Source organism: Arachis ipaensis, chromosome B9 (genome assembly GCF_059453495.1).
Source record: "Arachis ipaensis isolate K30076 ecotype BB chromosome B9, ASM5945349v1, whole genome shotgun sequence".
In the NCBI taxonomy this organism is placed as follows: Eukaryota; Viridiplantae; Streptophyta; class Magnoliopsida; order Fabales; family Fabaceae; genus Arachis; species Arachis ipaensis.
Genome location: NC_142444.1, coordinates 156,221,862 through 156,242,763, shown reverse-complemented (window position 1 = coordinate 156,242,763; position 20,902 = coordinate 156,221,862). Strand labels below are relative to the sequence as shown.

Sequence of the window (20,902 nt, the reverse complement as noted above, 5' to 3'; positions counted from 1 at the left end):
TCAGTCGTAGGACAGACATGCATCATACTTGTTTGCGTATATTTATTTGTAATTGTATTTTCTATGATTGTGTGTGCTTGTGATTGAATTCTATGTTCTGTAATTATTGAGTTGGATTGTACTTTTTTTATTGTTGTTATTGATTGAAAATTTAATGAGATGAACTTAACTTCTAACTCCAATCCTACTAAAAACTTCCCAATTCTTACCCCTATTTCTACCCCTTTCAGCTACAGGTGCAAAGGTTTAGTGCGGAGCTATAGGAGTATAGAAGATTATGTTTACGAGTTAAGTTCTTAGATTTTATTTTCCCCTCGTCGTTTATTATTTTAGTTTTTAGAGGGGTGGGACTTGTATTATGAGGAACTTTGAATGAGTTTATGTATATAAAACTATGTGAATATATATATATATATATACTTTTATGATTAAGTGATTTAAAATAAAGTCTCTTTTCGTTTTCTTAATCAAAGTTTTGGTTAAGTAACGTTCGAATTTTTAGTACAATCATAAAGTGCTAAAAGTTTGGGTATTACAGTTGTGTTGCGAATACCTCTGATAATGAAGATATTTTGTACACCTAAAATGCAATTGATCATGAAAACAATAAATTACTTGCTGATATTTGGCTATTAGATTGTACAGCAGTATATTAGACTATGTTACGTGTACATTAAAATCAGCTATTAAAGTCAGTCACAAGTATAAAATACATGTTAGAATACAAATACACATTGAAAATAAATAAACCATGTATGTATTTATACACAAATACATTAGTGACTAATTTTAATGGCTAATTTTAATATACAAATAACATTTTTGCAATATATTATATGACTGCACATTATGAGAGTTTAGCACTTGTGAACCTGGCCTATTTTAAAAAATAAAAATACTATTTGTACATTAAAATTAGTCACTAAAATTAGCCATTAATATATTTATATATAAATACATGTGTGATTTAATTTATTTTCAATGTGTATTTGTATTTTAATATATATTTTATACTGATGGCTGATTTTAGTGACTAATTTTAGTGTACACATAGTATAACTTTCTAAAAATATATACTCATCATGCGATATGATGATGCCTTAGAAATTAAGAAAATTAATATCAAGAAAGTAATGAATAACTAGCATATTTAGGTAGAAAATATCATTTTTATGTGCATTAAAATTTACTCTTTGCCAATAAAAAAAATCATGCACACTTAAGGTTGTTTTACAGAACTAAAAAGGTTCAATGTATATACTACATCAATATCATAAAGAAATATGCATGAATAACCAATGTGTTTAGGTATATAAGGAAAAAATTAATTTTTTTCATGAAAATGGCTTATAGAAAGAAAGTATGGAGACATGGATAATTTTAAAAAATAAGAAAAATATATACAACTAAAACCCAGACACGGTTAATCCTTAGATGTAGGATATGAAGAATAATTAATTAATTATGAAAGCACATGCATGAATAAGATACCTAGTGGTATAAAAAGAAATTAAAAAATACAAGAAGGGTAGACCAAGTGTGCCATTATCTATAGCCAATGAATTATAGTTTAAATGACATAATTTTTTCATACTCAATTAAGAGATTGTGGGTTCGAGTCTCCTATCTTTAATTAAAAAAAAAGTGTGCTATTATCAATAGTGTTATTTTCTAATTAGGAAATGTTGTCCAGATTTCATGTTTAGCAAACAATGAAATTAAATAAAACATAAATTATTATTCAAATCTAATATCTGACGGTAAAATTTACTCCTCTTACAAGTATTAGTTTTATATATGTGCATTAAAATTCATTCTTTCTCAATGAAAAGAAAATCATAAAATACGCAAAATCATAAGAATGGAAATGAAAATAAGTTGATTTAATTACGCATTCAAAATACACTTTGCAGAATTCTAGAGTAGTGCATGGACTCGTAGAGATCCTTCACCAAAATTCAAAAAATTTAACAACAAATAGCAAATACAAATTAATAAAAACTAAATCTCTATATCCAAGTTATAATCCTAACCAAATTCAACTAAGTATTTTAAATTTATGTGCGCACGTTTATTGCTGTTGCTTCTTCTTCTTCCTCCCTGATGCTGCGTCTTTTTCTTTTTCTTTTTCTTTTTCGTTATCTTTCTCTTTTGTTATCGTTATTACTAACATTTTGCTAACATCTTTACTGATTCTGATTTTCTCTGGTACCATTATTAAATAATTTCGGTACATTTCTTAGTTTATTTGAGATTCATTTGAATCTAGAAATGAATTCGATGTGTTTTTGTTGATAATTGAGTTTTTTTACTCTTTGTTCAAATCTGAACTAATTTCGACTCATTTATGAATTAACTGAGGTTCATTTGATGCTGCTGTTAAGTATTGACCACTTTTTTTTATTACTTTAAACATTTCGGTTCATTTCTTAATTTAATTTAGGTTCATTTAGTTTCGTCTCGCTTAAATTTGCTAAACTTGTTCATGTGTGGTTGTTTAGTTAGTTTTTGTTCAAATTTGAACTAATTTCGGGTCATTTGTTAATTAACTGAGGTTCACTTGTTGCTGCTATTAAGTATTGACCAAATTTTTTATTCCTTAAGAAATTTCGGTTCATTTCTTAGTTTAATTTAGGTTCACTTGGTTTCGTTTCACTTGAATTTGCTGAACTTGTTCATGTGTAGTTGTTTAGTTAGTTTTTGTTCAAATCTAAACTAATTTCAGTTCATTTGTGAATTAACTGAGATTCACTTGATGCTGTTGTTAAGTATTAACCAAATTTTTAGGGTAAAAAACCCAAATGAGCCAAGGAGAGCTCATTTTTACTCAAATCCGCCAAAACAAATTTTGATACATCAATCCACCAGAACACATTTTTATATAATTCGAATCAATAGGATTCGAATTAGCTTTGCACATAATTCGAATTGAATCAATTCGAATTATGACCAAATATTCTTTCCACGTAGTTCGAATCAATTAGATTCGAATTAAGCATGCAAGGTTCGAATTATATCAATTCGAATTACATAAAGCACGTGGTTTAGGGGAGTTCGAATCGAGTTGATTCGAATTACTTTCATATTGCAATTCAAAATAATTCGAAATGTATCAAAGTCTTTAAAAAATATTTTTATAAAAAAATTTTAAAAATATAAATTAAAAAAAATAAGTATTTTTTATTAAAAAATTTAAAATGCAGAATGTAATTACTAAAACATAGTTACGTAAGTCATTATTATTATTTTATATAATAATATAAATATTAAATATGTTAATATTAAAAAATAAATGATTTTTAAAAAATAGATATAGTGGCAATTATATAAAATCTAATTTAAAAGATACAAAGACTCGAGAGTATAATATTAAATTGGTTTAGGGCCCGTTTGGAAAACTCTAGAAGTAGCTTTTTTTAACTTTTGACTTATGAAAAGTAGTAGTATTAATGTTGGGTGCAATTTTCAAAACCAAATTGCAACTTTCTAAGAAGCTATTTTGGAGCTTATAGAGAAGTTAAAAAAAATGACTTCTCTCATAATACTTCTACTTTTCATTACATTTCTTTAAAATAAGCACTTTTAGAGTTAAAAATCCAAACACAAAATAACTTATTTATAAGTTACTTTTAACAGAGTCATTTATTGTTTAAGTTATTTTATCAAAAAGAACTTAATTAAGTTAGTTACCCAAACTGGGCCTTAGTAAAAAATATTAGTAAGCTAAATAATTAAGACATAAATTTATTACATAATAAAAATAGGTGAATTCTACTCTACCATTTCTAAAATAAAGGGTAAATTACCCCTTGTGACATATACCGTGATTATTCATAAATTATTCTTCTACCAGAGTTCCAAGATTTACATTATCTTCTCTTTTTTTTCAATTGATGCGATGTTTCTCTTGAAACTTGATAGTAGTGTCATTTTCATAATCTGCACCAAATACACCTCTTCTTCTCCAATTTTAAAACCATAATTCCTCTCAAATCCAATCACCATTTCCAATAAATTAGGTTAGAATTTTGAATTTGTTCGTATGCTTTCAATCTCCCATTTCAACGAGCACATCTATTAATTTTTCAGCTCTCTTCTTCTTAAGATTTTCTTCCTAGTATTTTTCTTAAAATTCAGTCAGATCAACAATGATATTCCTCTTCAGATAACCAACCCTCGTACCCTTTTATAACTATATAACAAAAACAAACCAAAATATTAGTTAATCATAAAAACAATGAGTCAATAATTATCATCTTAGGATTTTTATTATCTGAATAATAATTGAAAAATAATTTAAGAGCAATTAAAGATAAAAAAATAAAATAAAGTACCTTGGTGTCTCTTTTCACACACCAATTACTATCATTTTTAACTAATATATCACAAATTTCTATCAGTTTTTGAGCTCTCTCGTTTTTAGGATTTTCTAGCGACCGTATTAGAGATATCAATTAAATTTGACGATCTCATTCGAACTTTAAAACTCTGGTTGAAAGATAATTTATCAATAATCACTGTATATGCCACAAAGGATAATTACTTTGAATTACAATATGAAAGTAATTCGAATCAACTCGACTCGAACTCCCCTAAGCCACGTGCTCTATGTAATTCGAATTGATATAATTCGAACCTTGCATGCCTAATTCGAATCTAATTGATTCGAACTACGTGGGAAGAGTATTTGGTCATAATTCGAATTGAATCAATTCGAATTATGTGCAAAGCTAATTCGAATCCTATTGATTCAAATTATATAAAAATGTATTCTGGTGGATTGATGTATTAAAATTTGTTTTGGCGGATTTAGGTAAAAATGAGCTCCCCTTGGCTCATTTGGATTTTTTACCCAAATTTTTATTCCTTAAAAAATTTTGGTTCATTTCTTAGTTTAATTTATGATTATTTGGTTTCGTTTTACTTGAATTTTGCTGAACTTATTCATGTGTAGTTGTTTAATTAGTTTTTTTTTTCAATTTGAACTAATTTCGGTTTATTTATGAATTAACGGAGGTTCACTTGATGTTACTGTTAAGTATTGACCTAATTTTTTATTCCTTAAAAAATTTCGGTTCATTTTTTAGTTTAATTTAGGTCATTTGATTTCGTTTCACTTAAATTTATCCTCCTCATCTTCCGTTTTGCCTTTTTATTCTTTTTCATTTTTTTCTTCAACTTTTGCTTCTTATTTCATTTTCTCAAAATTCTTCTTGATTTACTCTCTTAAGAGGAATAAAACCAAGAAGAAGGAACATGAAAAAGAAGGAGGAGGAACATGAAAAAGAAGGAAGAGGAATACGAAAAAAGAGGAGGAGAAACGTGAAGAAGTAGAAGGAGGAGGAAGAGAAAAAAAAAGCATAAATGTTTACATAGTTGGAGCGTATATTCACGCTCTACTAATGAAACAGATTTTTGTTGAGTTTAGATCAATTTAGTTGGATTTAATTATCAAAAAAATTTAAATGTGTAGCAACTCTCGTTAATAAAATAACATGAAAAGACCTAAACTTTGCAAAAAAAAAATTGACTAAGAAAAGAATGGAAAAAAACTTATATAAATGTACTCAAGACAAACTTAGAAACTTATTAGGATAAAAGTGTGTGAATATTTTTTTAATATAATTTTTAACTCTTTTATCCTCTATGAAACTTATATTTTATAAACAAGAGGAGCGCTAAGGGTCAGTAAGTTTTGTGATTTGTAATCAAGGTTGTCAAACTCGTGAGTCTAGATAAACTCATGGAGCTGACCTAGACTCGACTCGTAAATTCGTACGAGTTTACCTGTTATATATTTTGTATAAAAAATATATATATCATGTATAATATATATATATATATATTTCCTCAAATATAGACATTCAAACTTAATAATTTTAACATTAAAACACATAATAAATTAACATAATACTACAATTACAATAAGTACTTTAGATCACATACATATTCAAATCCTTCACAAGTATGTATCTAGTTCAACATAAAACACACAATCACACAATCAAAACTTCATATAACACAACCAAAAAACAAAAGAAGAAAACAAAGCAACAATTAAATGTTCTAATAAATTCTAAAACTAAAATCCTCCAATGTCTTCATCTTCCATGGCATCAACATCATCATCTTCACCATCTTCATCAGAAACATCATTTCTTTCAGGTTCAGGTTCGACACGGCCAACAAAATCATCATCATTCACATATTCATCTTTATCCTCCATTAAATTTTGTTGTGGATCCCCAATGAACTCATTCTCACCTTCCTCACCCATGTTGAATTCATTACTATTCATATTTGGAATAGCAAATTCATTACTATTTGGATCATCATTAGTATTGTCATTAGTTGGCAAGTGTGGATGCTCAACATTTTCAGCGAGATTCTCATTAACATCTTCAGTTATCCACTCATCATTAGAATACACTGCATTAAATTCAAGTTTTGGAGTCTTTTTAATTTGCTTACCCTTTAACTTCAAATTATACATCACATACACTAAATCATTCATTTTCTTTTGATGCAACCGATTTCTTCTCTTTGTATGAACCTAAAAATATATAGTACCAATAGTTAATAAATATACAAAAATTAAAATTAAAATAAATAAAGAATAGTTATAGGAATCACCATTTCAAATGCGCTTCAATTACGCTCACAACCAGATGAACTACAAGTTAAGCTTAGAACTCGGATAACAAATTTCTTTAGTTCTGCACAATTATCGCCATAAAAGTCCCACCACTCAGCAGGTAGCATGATCTTCCTACTACTCTTTGCAGTTTCATTGCCAAAGAGGCCTCTAACATAATAAAAGTTATGAAGTTGTAGACCAATCTTTTTCCTTTCTTCCTGGTTAATTAGGAACCAGTTTTTTCAAACAACTATATAGACCAATCTTAATGTCAGCATCATCAACCATAAAATTAGGTTCATAGTGATAATGAGGATTAAGATAATACGCAACAACATGCAATGGCCTATGCAGTTGGCTTTTTCACCTTCCATCAATAATTTTCCATATAAGTTCATAACTAAAAATAACAATGCAAATGAATAAAAATAAAAAAAATCAAATAAAAATCTGAATATAATAAAAAAACATGGTAACATTATACATTGATAATCAAATATTAAAGTTTTCAATTAGTCAAGTTTACCTCTTTTTAACACAACCGAAGTTAATTTTAATTGTTTCTTTGGCTTTTTTCATGCCTTCAAAGATAAAATCCATGACTGATTTTTCATATGAATCTACCAAGTGAAGGAGTGTAATGAGAGGAGTAGCATCCTTAAAACATATGACAATATTCTTCCATAGCCTACTATCCAAGGCCATGTTTTGGACTGTTATTCCTTCAGGCGTTGATGCAACCTTAGTTGTCTTCCAAGCATCAGAAGTAAACATAGTCATCAATACTCCTTTATTATCATGAAGACAAGTGAGAGTCAAATAGGCAGTGGCGAATCTTGTGGCACCTGGCCGAATCAAGTTCTTTTTCTTTGTAAAATTTCTTAACATGCTAATGAGCATACTCCTGGAGTAGATAAAAGTGGTGATTTTTCTTTCCTTTTTTATGGTTGTTTTATGCACCTTTAACTTCTTTTCAAAATCTTCCAATATCAAATCAATGCAGTGTGCAACACATGGTGTCCAGTACAAATTTTTTCTTGTCTCCATTAATTTTTTTCAACAGCCTTATAATTAGCAGCATTGTTAGTAACAATTTGGACTACAATCTCTTCGCCAACAAATTCTACAGCATCTTTTAGCATTTTGATAACTTTATCCGTTGTTTTTGATATGTTAGAAGTGTCCAATGAATAAAGAAAAACTGTTCTTTTAGGGTTGTTTACCAAGAAATTACAAATACTACGCCTTTTTTTATCTGTCCATCCATCTGACATGATTGAACAACCAATTCTTTTCCACTTTGCCTTAAACTCGGTAAGCATTTCATCAACATTGGTCACTGCTATCTTTAATTGAGTTTCTCTATAACTCATGCTTCTTTAGCCTCCAGACAGACTTTCAACATCACAGCCTTAACTTCTTCAGGTACTAAAGCACAAGACTCTGAATCCTCTTTAGTACCGGTAAGATGATGCTGGAACCTATAAATTCCTCTACTTATAGTCTTTGAGCAATGATTATACTTCACTTTTTTACCATTGCCTTGAACATCAATCCCATGTTTCCATCCTATATCACTTGTATTTTCAGTTGTACTTTTTCTCCTAGAAATAGTAGGTGTATGTGGTGGTGAAATTAGAACTAGCACAACTTAACCGACAAGTGCACCAGGTCATCCAAGTAATACCTCAAGTGAATGAAGGTCGATCCCACGAGAATTGTCGGACTGAACAAGCAATGATTGTCCAGTTGAACTTAGTCAGACAAATAAAAAAAAAGGGTTTTGTAGGTTGAAATTGCATAGAACAATAAATAAGCAAATAAAGAATGAAATTAAGAGTTTGGTGTAAAAAATGGTGAGAAAATAGTTAAAGTTTCAGAGATGTTTACTTTTTCCGGATCAAAACGTCTTACCAACTATTTTAACAATGAATGATTCATTCTATGGCAAACCATAAATGATTAAACCCTAATCTCTTAGTGATTTAATCTCCTCTAATCCTCATCAAACACCACTCTCGTGGTCACTCAATTCTAATTAGAGGGTTAAGTTCAGAAAGCTAGTTTAGCGCCACAAAAATCCTAATTACCCAAAGCTAACAGGATTTTATGTCACATATCCCAATTAGTTCATGTAATTAGCAATTTAGGATGAGTGTTTTCAAGCTGTAGTTCAAGTGAGATAACTCTCTCGAAAATCACAAGAACTCATGTAGAAAAGGGTCATACTCTCGTTCCACCCAGTTCATAAGATTAAGAACAAAAACAATACTTTAGAATTGAATCAAACATATATCAAAATAGAAGAATAATAGTTCTAATCCATAGAAATAAATAGAGCTCCTAACCTTAACCAGGAGGTTTAGTTGCTCATAACGTACAGAAAAAATAGAGTTTTGAAAGTGCGGAAGGAAGAAGATTATGTTCGAACCTTAATCTTTTCCTTTAAATACTAACCTAAATAATAAATGCTAGACCTCAAAAGATATTTTTTATAATTAAAAATTACATTAAGAAAATAAAATAAGACTACTAGGTGCTAAATGCACTTGGAGACCCAAAGAGGTGTGAAATGGGCTGCTGCTGGCGTTCAACTTCAAAAATGGGCGTTGAACGCCAAGAAGGGAAGCGTGTGTCTCTGGCTTGTGCCCTCCTGCTGGCGCCAAACACCAGGTGGGCGTTCAGCGCCCAGGGAGGGTGCTGCCAGCATTTTCCTTTCTTGCTTCAGGCTTTTTCAAACTGCTCCGAATTTCACCTAAAAATCATAAAAACATAGAAAAAACTCAAAGTAGCATCCAAAGGTGATTTTTGCACAAAAATCAAGTAAAATTAAATAAAATCTAACTCAAAATAATATAAAAATAACTAGAAAAATGGTATAAGATGGTCACGCATCAGTAGGTTTAGGAATACTAGGAAGCGAAGACCTTGTCCTTGAACCAATATTCTCAAACATTTTGTATTTTTGTCCCTAAATCAACAAACCAAATAATTAATTTAGCAAAGTTATCCACTTATCTTTATCCATCTCTAAATAATAATTAGAAATTATTTTAGAGTTATCCACTAAAATACAGAGTTTCAGATTCAGTTACAAATTTATCAAAGTTGATAAATAACAAATTCAAATTTCAGATTTCAATTGCCAAGTTAACCACAATCAAAGTTGATAAATTCATAACTAACACTTACAAGTAACAATATTTCAGAGTAAACTAACACTAACATTACAAGAAGCAATAATTAAGAATAGACTAAACTAACACTAACATTTTAGAATTTTAGTATTTCACATATTCAGATTCATTAACAAAAAAACAACTAACTAAGTAACTAGTTAGAAGTCCAGAACCAATCAACCTATTGTCTATTGATATCAATAGTTTAGAACAAATAATTAAACCACACATTTTAGTTTTTTTGATACATTACTAACTTATTAAAGCATCAGTTTAATTTTTTTCATCAAATATCATTAACCGATTATGTGTATGGCTTTTTAATCCATATTTCATCATTCATCGCACCAGAATTAAACTAAAAAAATTTAAAAAGTTAATATCAAAAGTTCAAAACCAAAATGGCAAAATTCATACCAAAATTATTGATATTTAAATTTGTTTAAAAAAATTACTTTGGAGAAGGAAGCTTAGGCAAAACCGAAAAAGAAGAGAGGCAGCTAGCTCAGGAAACCGGATCGGTGATTGAAACCCCTTGCCGAAGCGAAGCAAAAGTAGATCGGCAGTGCAAAAGAAAGAAATGCAGAACAGGAGCGACAAACGCTGATTAAAGGCGAGGAATAGCGTCCCGTGAATCGTCGAGTTCTTCGGCATGGGTGGTGGGCTGGTGGCGGCGATGTACCACGAGGAACCTTTAGTCTTCAACTTAACCGAGGAAGTGAGAAGTGGACATGAACGGTGGTGGGTGGTGGGCTGGTGGCGGCGATGTACCACGAGGAAAACTGTTAGGCGAGGCGAGGGATCCGTCCGACCTCCGGCGTGGCGGCGCAGACAACGGTGGATAGCGGCGAACGACGGGCTTGGAGAAGAAAGCGAGAGCTTGTAGAAGACTGAAGAGAGTGAGTGTCATTTGGAATTAGGGTTAGTGGTTAGTTGAGTATGAGTTTCTTCCTTTTTTTTAGCCCAAAACGACGCCGTTTTTGCGAAAATGGCCACCCAAATCAAACTCGTTGACTCGCCCTCAAACTCGCGAGTTTGACCGATTCTGCCTGAGTCTACCCGAGTCTACCCAAAAATGAGTTTGTATCCGAGTTAACTCGATTCCACTATCTAAACTCGTAAACTCGTAAACTCGTACGAGTTTATGAGTTAACTCGCGAGTATGACAACAATGTTTGTAACCATCAATTATCTATCATTGGTGTTTTTAATGGTGTGAGATTTCATCTAATGGTGTGGAATTACTCGCTTTTCTTTTACTGATTTCATCTAAAAGTGCTGGTCCCCTAAACTTTCTCTATAAATAATTATAGACAATCTGATCCTTTCTTGACATGTGTGTTTAGCAATTACCTAAGCTGATAATTATTGACACCAAAATTGTTTATCCTTTCTATCTTCGATAAAAAAATTTGACATTTTTTTAGGCATCATCTCGACAAAATCTCTTCAACAACATTTCATAACTATTAAAAGGATCACCATGTCGACCATGTACTGAAGAATGAAAGGAAACAATTCTCAAAGAAATTGTAAGAACAAATATTACATATGCTCATAGAGGTGGGGAATGGGAGATGAATTCAGTTTTGGGAGGATGTCTGAATTCATGGAGGTTCTTTAAAAGATATCTTTCCAAGATTCTTCTCAGTTTCAAACCAAACAATATCAGTAATAGGGAATTGTGGGTTTTGGGATGAGTTAGCTTGGATATGAAACTTCCAGTGAAGGAGAGAACTATTCTAATGAGAGTTGAATCTAGTGAACGAGCTTCACCAAACTTTGAGGTTAGTCAAACTTGCATATGGAAGAGAGGATAGAGTTATTTGAAAAAATGATAAACAAGGAATTTTCTCTACTAACTCATTTGTGCAGGTGGAAATGGTCTCGGAGGATATATCAAGCTATAACTTTACTAGGATTATTTGGAAAGGTCTTGTCCCACCTAGAGTGGAGTTGTTTGTTTGGTTTGTCCTGACTGACAGGGTCAATATGAAGGAGAGACTGAGTCGATTATGGGTCATTACCAAGAAGATGTTTTATGTGTTTTATGTAACAATGGTGTTGAATGTAGCCACCACTTATTTTTTAGCTGTAGTTTTTCTTGGCAGGTATGGTGTACTTTGTTGTCATATGTTGGTTTGCAATGGATTTGTCCGGGTACAGTAAAGGAGCACTTCCAAAATTGGACTGAGATCTCAAATAGAAAAGAGGAGTGCAAGAGATGGATGGTGAGTTTTTGTGCGATCATTTGGAACATATGGTTAAAACGAAACTGGAGGATTTTTTAGAATAAAAGAAAAGGGGTTGAGGAGATTATCAACATGTCATTTCTGAGTTATAAGGAGTGGTTAGATCCAGACCTCTTATATTATTGATGGCAATATCAAAAATGACAAAGAGACATATATGTCTGTTTTATTTGTTTTGCTTAATTTTCATTAATTTATTTGTTTTTTCTGTATTATTGTCCTCTATACTTTACTTGTTGCGTTAAACTTCTTTTTCAAAAAATAAATTACTTACTTAGTAGTTAGCACATATTCAGTGCTAAAATAAAAAAAAACTATTAAATGCTCTAATAACAAACCAATCCATTTACTATAAAGTGAATGCTCACATACATATTTATATAATATATAAAATATATATTTTTTGTATCATTAAAAAAAAATCTACAAATATATTATTTTTCTTTTTTCAGTATTTTTTCACTCTTTGAATCCGTATCCAGAACATTTCTATTGCTATAAACCATTGCCAAATCATTCTATATGAAAATCTTTATTCTTTTGTATGAAGAAGAATCTTCTTATAAAATAAATTTTATGGTGTCTTTTATTTTAATATCTATATTACTTAATTTATTTTTTAAAATAAAAAATTATTATTATTTATTTTTTGAAAATAAATTAAACATAATATTAAAAACACTATCACATTTACGATAATAAAAATATAGAATCTTATTTATTTTACTAGAATTTATGTCATATCCGAGATAAATTATTTGTCAAGCTGTAATAATTTACTTAAAATTTAAAAAAACAAAAATAAATTTAATACCTAATCAATCATCATCTGAAATTGGGTTCAAGATAACTCAATCCTTTGAGTTCTTGAATGTACTCTAAAATTTTAGTTCATAACCATAATAACTAAGAGATATAATGATCATATATTATAATAATATATGTGCGATTTTTTTTATATTTTTTATTTTTTTATTACTGGTACTAAAAATAATTAATAAAAAGATATGTTTAAAATTTTAAAATTTGTAAAAAAAATACAAACCTAATTTATTTAAAATATTTATATAAAAATATTTTTATATAAATATAATAATATAGAATTTAATTTTGATATACTAACAATATAAACTATTTTATATAATTGTACAATTATATTTATTTTTTTATAATTATTCACATAGTCAAAGTAAAGTAAAAAGTACTTATTTTTATCGATGTATCATTACGTAATTAGATATACAGATAAAATTATTTTACATTAAGATTATATTAAAAATAAATTTATAATCAAAATATATCAACAATATTCTATTAAACTGTTTAATAATATACCTAACCATCTAATATTTTTTTTTTAAAATTTTCACATAAAAACATCAAAATAATTATTTTTATCTAACACGTTAGTTTATACATAATTCGAAGGCACACCCTCGGGTTGAGGTTGAAGATGTCGGTCGACAAGTTGGGGGACATACACAAAGATGCTTGCTTCCACAGGCTGGACGAAAAAGACAAAGATTATATATTATTTATGCATACTAATGCTGATTTAATTTCATCACAATCATATATGAAAATTATCTCCACACACTCTCCCTTTCTTTTATCCCGCTGCTTACTCTTGCATCTTATTACAATATCCATGTTATTGAAATTTTTTTATGGATATGAATCTTAATACTTAAGCATATCTGCTTCATATTTATGTTCACGATAGTGACGTTTTCTCTTGATGCTCAATTTTCTTTTTACAATAACTTGTTAATCATAAATTTGAACTTCACAGAGGAGGAAAACTGAAAAAGTTCATCCCGTGAGAATGTTATGACATCATTTTTACGAAGGACGTTACAACGACATAATTATTTAACATTATTATTATTTATTAGCGCATTCAATCAGTAGTAAATTAAAAATATTATTTATATATTAAAATTAATCAATAAAATTAATTATTAATATATTTATATATAAATATATATAATTTAATTTATTTTTAATGTATATTTATATTATTTTATATTAATAATTAATTTTACGGACTGATTTTAATGTATATATTACATAACTCATACTGAATAATGTATGATTATTGATTTCTTCAGTAAACCAATAAATAGGTTTAATGCAGATCTTTGACATAAAGACAAAAAATAATGCTTACGTGGAACGAGGCCATACTAATAAAATTCGACCCGGGCCAAGATGAGTGTACAAGTCAACAAATAATAATATTTCAAAACTTAAAATTCAGGTGTAGTTGATTTTATATAAAGTTGATAGTTAAAAATTATAAGATAAAAATTTAGTCAAACCAATTAAACAATCTAAATCAATTGTAAAGTCGACTCCTTCTGACTTTTCGCCTAAAACATACATGGTTTCCACCAATTTTTTATCCTAAAAATGGAGTCTATGTATGTGTATGATGATAACTAAGTCAAGAAAAGAGTCTCAATGATGAGAAAAGAGAGTCCCTCTCACTATCACAGCCAGTCCATATATTCATTACTCACTTCTCCCAACACATATACCAATTAATCCCTCTCTTATCTCTCTCTGAATCTGAATCTTAGCACTATCTATAGCTATGGCGGTTGCAGCAGGAGGAGGAAAAGGATTCACGGCGGCGGACATGAAAGGCCTAACCGTGCAAGTGATAACAGGGCGGTGGTTCGTGGTGTTCGCGTCCTTCCTAATCATGTCAGCTTCAGGAGCAACTTACATGTTCGGCCTCTACTCCAACGACATCAAAACGGCCCTCGGCTATGACCAAACTACCCTCAATCTCCTAAGCTTCTTCAAGGACTTAGGCGCCAACTTAGGCGTTCTCTCCGGCCTAATCAACGAGATCACCCCTCCCTGGGTGGTCCTCGCCATGGGCTCCGTCATGAACTTCTTCGGCTACTTCATGATATGGCTCTGCGTCACATCAAAGCTTCCCAAACCCAAGCACTGGCAAATGTTCCTCTACATCTTCATCGGCGCTAACTCTCAGTCCTTCGCCAACACCGGCTCTCTCGTTACCTGCGTCAAGAACTTCCCTCGAAGCCGCGGCGTTGTCCTCGGAATCTTGAAAGGCTACGTCGGATTAAGCGGTGCCATCATCACGCAGTTGTACTACGCTTTCTACTACGACGACTCCAAGGCTTTGATTCTTCTCATTGGCTGGCTTCCCGCTGCTATTTCCTTCCTCTTCCTCCGAACCGTTCGCTACATGAACCCCGTTCGTCAGCGCAACGAGCTCGCCGTCTTCTACAAGTTCCTCTACATCTCCCTCGGCCTCGCCGGATTCCTTATGGTTATGATCATAGTTCAGAAGAACGCCACTTTCAATCAGACCGAGTACGGTGCCAGCGCCGCCATCGTTCTCTTCCTTCTCCTCCTCCCTCTCGCTGTTCTCTTTGGCGAAGAGTATAAGATCCGTCAGATCCAGCAGCATTCCTCCGGTGACCCCTTACCGGAGGTAAAAGTAGTAGCTGCTGACGAAGAAAGAAAGAATAAAGATAGAGCACTCGTCACCGGAGTGGAAAAAGAAACTAAATGGTGGGAAAATGTTTTGACTCCACCGGAGAGAGGAGAAGACTACACCATTCTCCAAGCACTCTTCAGCATAGACATGTTGATATTGTTCTTCGCCGGAACATGTGGGTGTGGTGGAACGTTAACCGCAATCGACAACTTGGGTCAAATTGGAACCTCCCTTGGGTACCCAAAGAAAAGCATAAGCACATTTGTGTCACTAGTGAGTATATGGAACTATCTCGGTCGAGTTTTCTCCGGGTTTGTTTCTGAACACGTGCTAATAAAATACAAATTCCCAAGACCACTCATGTTCACCATGATTCTTCTCTTGTCTTGTGTTGGACACTTGCTAATAGCATTCAATGTCCCTAATGGTCTCTATGTGGCTTCAGTCATAATTGGATTCTGTTTTGGAGCACAGTGGCCTTTGATTTTTGCCATTGTTTCGGAGCTGTTTGGTTTAAAGTACTATTCAACTTTGTATAACTTCGGAGGCATGGCGAGTCCTATTGGATTGTATGTGCTTAATGTGAGAGTCACCGGGCATTTGTATGACATAGAAGCGAAGAGGCAGTTGGCGGAATCTGGTATCAAAAGAAAGATTGGTCAGGAATTGAATTGTCTTGGGACCAGTTGTTACAAGATGTCCTTTGTTATAATTGCTGTAGCTACTTTTACTGGAGCTATTGTATCGCTTCTTTTGGTGGCAAGGACATATAGCTTCTATAAAGGTGACATTTATAAGAGGTACAAGGTGGAGGAGGAAGAAGAGGAGACTCAGGTACCCGGCACCGCCGCTGCCGCCGAGATGACTGTGGTTCAGAACGGCCGTGAAAATGGACAGGGAACTAAAGTAGGGGCATGATCATGACGGGTAGAAATGTTTTTATAACTCATTTTTCTTCTTAGTATATTGTTATACTGTATTGCTGATATAGTCAACAGTTAAAAAAAAGAAGACTGAGTGTAACAAGTGTTAGAGGTTTGGAATTTAGTAAAAAGAATTATTAACAGTTTAGTTGAATGTGTAAAATTATTTAATATTTTTATTATTATTTTTATATAAAAATATTTTTAAATGAATCACTTTAAATAAAAAAATATTTACAAAAATTATTAGTTTTGATTATCAATTAATTATTAATATTTACAAATAAAAAATAAAATATATTATTAAATTATTAAACTAAAAAAATTAAATTATTAATTAAGTGATAATAAAAAAAATAATAAATTTTAATAGTTACTAGTATTTTTTTAAATAAAATGAAAAGGGTAAAATATGTTATAAAAACATTAACCAAAGAGCACAAGTGCTTATACATGTTAATAACAAATGATAGGATGAATAAGCTCAAGAGTATGCAATTTGTCTTATTTTAAATAGTTGAAAGTTGAAACCCCCGAAGTATATGAAATTGAAAAAGTTCAGTGTCAGTATTTTTATTAAATTTTGGTTAATATTTAATTAGTAAAAAAAATAAATAATTTTATATTATTAGATAAAATTTTATACTATTAAAAATATTAATAATAATTAATTAATGATTATAAATTATAAAATTTATTAATCCTCTAACATTTTTTTTAAATTTATGTTATATTATTAAATCATTAAAACCCACTTTATTTTGTATAAATGTGCTGTAAATCTCTCCATATGCTCATAATGCTAGGTAGTAGTTAAACATAAGGATAGTTTTGTAATTTTGTTTCCCAAGCCGCTACGGCATGGGAAGGAAGAAATAATTTAGTGAGTTTTTGTTGTGATTGGTAGTACAGGTAGGTCCACCGTTGTGTTTTTTTGTACTCTTTTACAGTTTACTTCAATCATATGGAAATTAATGGCAAAATATTTTTTTTTCCTTTTTTTTTTACTGGACAGCAGCTATATGTAGGAGTGTGTGAGTGTATTGTGTATCTAAAATTGGAAGTTGTCCAATCTATTAAAGTATTTAGAATTGGAGGTTGTCCAATCTATTGATAAAAAAAAAAATAATAAAACACATTATATTAATTTTCTTAAATGTCTCTAAAAAATCCACAAAATGTAATTGACAAAAAAGTAATAAATTAATCAGCACTTTAAACATTTGTAAGTAGATTATATAAAAATCACAAAAAATAATTGACAAAAAATATTGATTCGTCAGCATTTTAAATATTTATAAATATAAGATTAATTTTATTTTTTGTAGATAAATTTATGAATGCTCTAAATATTTGTGGATAAAATTAGTAGTTTATCCATTCTTATACACATATTTAACTAGCAGCCTACGCCCTACGGGTTAAGTGGTGGTTAATGAGTCGTTAACTCACATCAAGGATGCAGCATTATTAATGATGATTTTATATCCGTTCAGACCAACAAGTCAAAAGCGTTTTGTGTCTAGCCCTGTTTATGAGGCCATATTATCTATAATGACACGCCAAAATTCAATAAACAATGAGTTTGAAAATTCCTTTCCCACCTGTGTATGTGAACATATATACTCGCGTGAAAAAATAATCTTCTCATGAATGTAACATGATCATTTCATGATTAATTTTTATTAGAGTAATCAATCGAAGATATGACAAACGATGTATGAATATGATTAGATTATATTCTTTTTATGTTTAAAAGGAAAAAGAAAAAGAAAATTAAATTCTTGTGTGTACCCCCAATGTGGAAATTAAAGTACAAATCAAATCACTGAATTGGATCTAGGAATTTTAAAGTAGAGAAAGTTATATATATATATTAACTAGCTATAGGAATGAACTAACAAGAACACATACACACACAAACATTTGTTGTTTTCGAATTTTGGCTGAAGAATTAAATTGATTATCTTAATAGTTTATTGCATCGCAGATTGATACAGTGATCTCTCATGCTTTAGAATTTTCTTCCTTCTCTTCTTCTGATTTTTTTTATTGGATTTAACTAATACGTATCCTAAAGATACATAATAAATTTATTATTAATAAAATATTTTAATTTTTTTTATTCAATAATACAAAACTAACGCATTAAAAATTTAAATTTTTATATTTTCAATAATAAATTTTTAATTTATAAATATAACATGTATTCTTAAAGTACAAAATAAATAAACATTTTTATTTTATTTTATTGTTTTTGTCTTTCTTTCTTCAAGTTGTCTAACCGGCTAGCCCACATTGAACCAATAGTCATACTTAAAGTCTCTTTCGGATACCTTATTAAGTCATAATTTTCCACACATATTTGAAAGACTTTTAAAGGAGAGTATATACTAATTAATGGCTCAAATTAGAGGAACAAAATGTTAGAATTCCAAGTGATAATAAAATTTCACAAAAAACAAATTGAAAAATAGACTAAGATTTAATTTGGTTAAACAACTTAATTAATTTTTTTTAAAAATAGTTTAAATAATAAATAATTATATTAAAAGTAGTTTATAAATAAATTATTTTGTATTTAATTTTTAATTCTAAAAGTATTTATTTTAAAAGAAATGTGATAAAAAAATTTATTATGAGAGAAATCATTTTTTTAACTTCTCTATAAACACTTTAATAGCTTCTTAAAAAGTTACAATTTAATTTTAAAAATTGTACCAAATATTAATACAACTACTTTTCATAAGATAAAAATTTAAAAAAATAATTTTTAAAATTTTACAAACGGACTTTAAAATATATTATTAAGGAATTTCTGACCTCCACCCTCTTCATGTTTTTTATAATATTTTGTTTAATTAAAATGTAATGGTATTTTGTTTAAATTTTTGGTACAATAACGAGTTTCTAACCTCCACTCGATATCTTCACGTTTTCTATGTCATATCAATCAGGGATGAATTCAAAAAAAATTAACAATAAAAGCAAAAATATATAAAATAAAATTTATGTATAAATATATTGTTTTATTGTAGACTCTAATATAATAGATCAAAAATTAATCTGTCGTAGATTTAAATTTTATTTAAGAGTATGTGTTATTGTTTAATAAATTGTTATATATACAAAATAAAATTTAAATTCTTAATACTTTCATAAATGAACGACTGATATTTTAAAAGGTATTCGGGTATTCCAAATAATTCTTAATTAGCTAGTATCATGAAATTAATTATCATTATTTTTTAGTTGATTTTTTTGTTTATTTTAGAGATAACCATAATATAACAAAAAGATAAATATTAACATTTATATATAATTTTGTTTTTTGATCAAAATCTTTGTGAGGACAAATGCCTCCTCTTTCTTCCAACTGGGTCCGTGCCTAATATCAACTCTATTTTAAAGGTTATTCTCAATAGTATTTGTTTAATTAAAATGCAATAATTAATTAACTAATTAATTATATAAAAAATAAGATAAATTTCGAAACAACACTTAACCATTAAATTGATTTCTTTTTCAGACTTAAAATATTTTGTGAACCCGGTTCTTAGTAACAATGAGCTTAGAAAAACAATAAAAAAAAAATAGCAAAGTTTGTTTCGCATATCCATCATAGTTGTGTACTTGTGTTAATGTGTTAATGGTTAGAGAGTTAGAGTCAAGATGTGCATTGCCAAAACGGTCATATATGTTATTTTGGTTTACGTAATGGATGTAGATTGTAGAGATATTATTAGTGATCTTTCCACTCAAATGAACTTGAATGCATGGCAATCACAAAAGGAGAGTAGGAAATTAGGCATTAGCTTTAATTGAGTATCAACAGGTAACTAAAAGTAGTGCATACACTTCTATGTATTTAATGCACATACATGTGAACTGCTGCACAACATCAGCAAAATGATGTTTATATTACAATTTAAACAATTAAATATTATTATATCTTTTCGAAAAACCTGATATTTCTTAAATAAAAATCGATGAATGGGTCATCATGTTAGATATAGAAAAGTCTTAAAATGATAGATAATTAGATATCAGTTTCATCTTTTGCATAGTTGCACTTAGTCCGTATATAGTACGTGTAAAGAAAAGGATAGATAATTAGATATATCCCACACAAATTACAGAATAGATTTGTATGGGCACAATATGTGCAACCATCATTATCTATTTTTCCCATATTCTTTCCTCACAGGCACGCACACAAAATCTAGAAATTTGATATTCTCATTGAATTTATGATGGTGATGATTTTATTTCTCAATGCTCAAAAAGATTGGAAAGTGATATTATTACATTGGAGTTATATGTATAAAACGAGATTTGAACTTTTGACATTTGTTTAAACGTACTAATAGGCTAACTATTATACTAAGTCACGTCAATTTTCATACAATCGCTTGTTAGAATTTTTATTTTGT

At 29.8% G+C, this 20,902-nt stretch overlaps 1 protein-coding gene and 1 pseudogene across 1 annotated transcript; one reads left to right on the top strand and one right to left on the bottom strand.

Moving 5' to 3' along the window:
- Positions 1-5,919: 5,919 nt before the first annotated feature.
- LOC148546890 (uncharacterized) lies at positions 5,920-7,953 on the bottom strand (annotated as a pseudogene).
- Positions 7,954-14,452: 6,499 nt separating this feature from the next.
- LOC107617348 (protein NUCLEAR FUSION DEFECTIVE 4) lies at positions 14,453-16,617 on the top strand. The gene has a single exon (XM_016319097.3). The coding sequence runs from the start codon at positions 14,665-14,667 to the stop codon at positions 16,462-16,464; it is 1,800 nt and encodes a 599-aa protein (XP_016174583.1). The 5' UTR covers positions 14,453-14,664; the 3' UTR covers positions 16,465-16,617.
- Positions 16,618-20,902: the final 4,285 nt, after the last annotated feature.

Bases quoted from the DNA above. Each gene is read 5' to 3' on its own strand.
- LOC107617348 (XM_016319097.3), top strand. From the start codon at position 14,665: ATGGCGGTTGCAGCAGGAGGAGGAAAAGGATTCACGGCGGCGGACATG.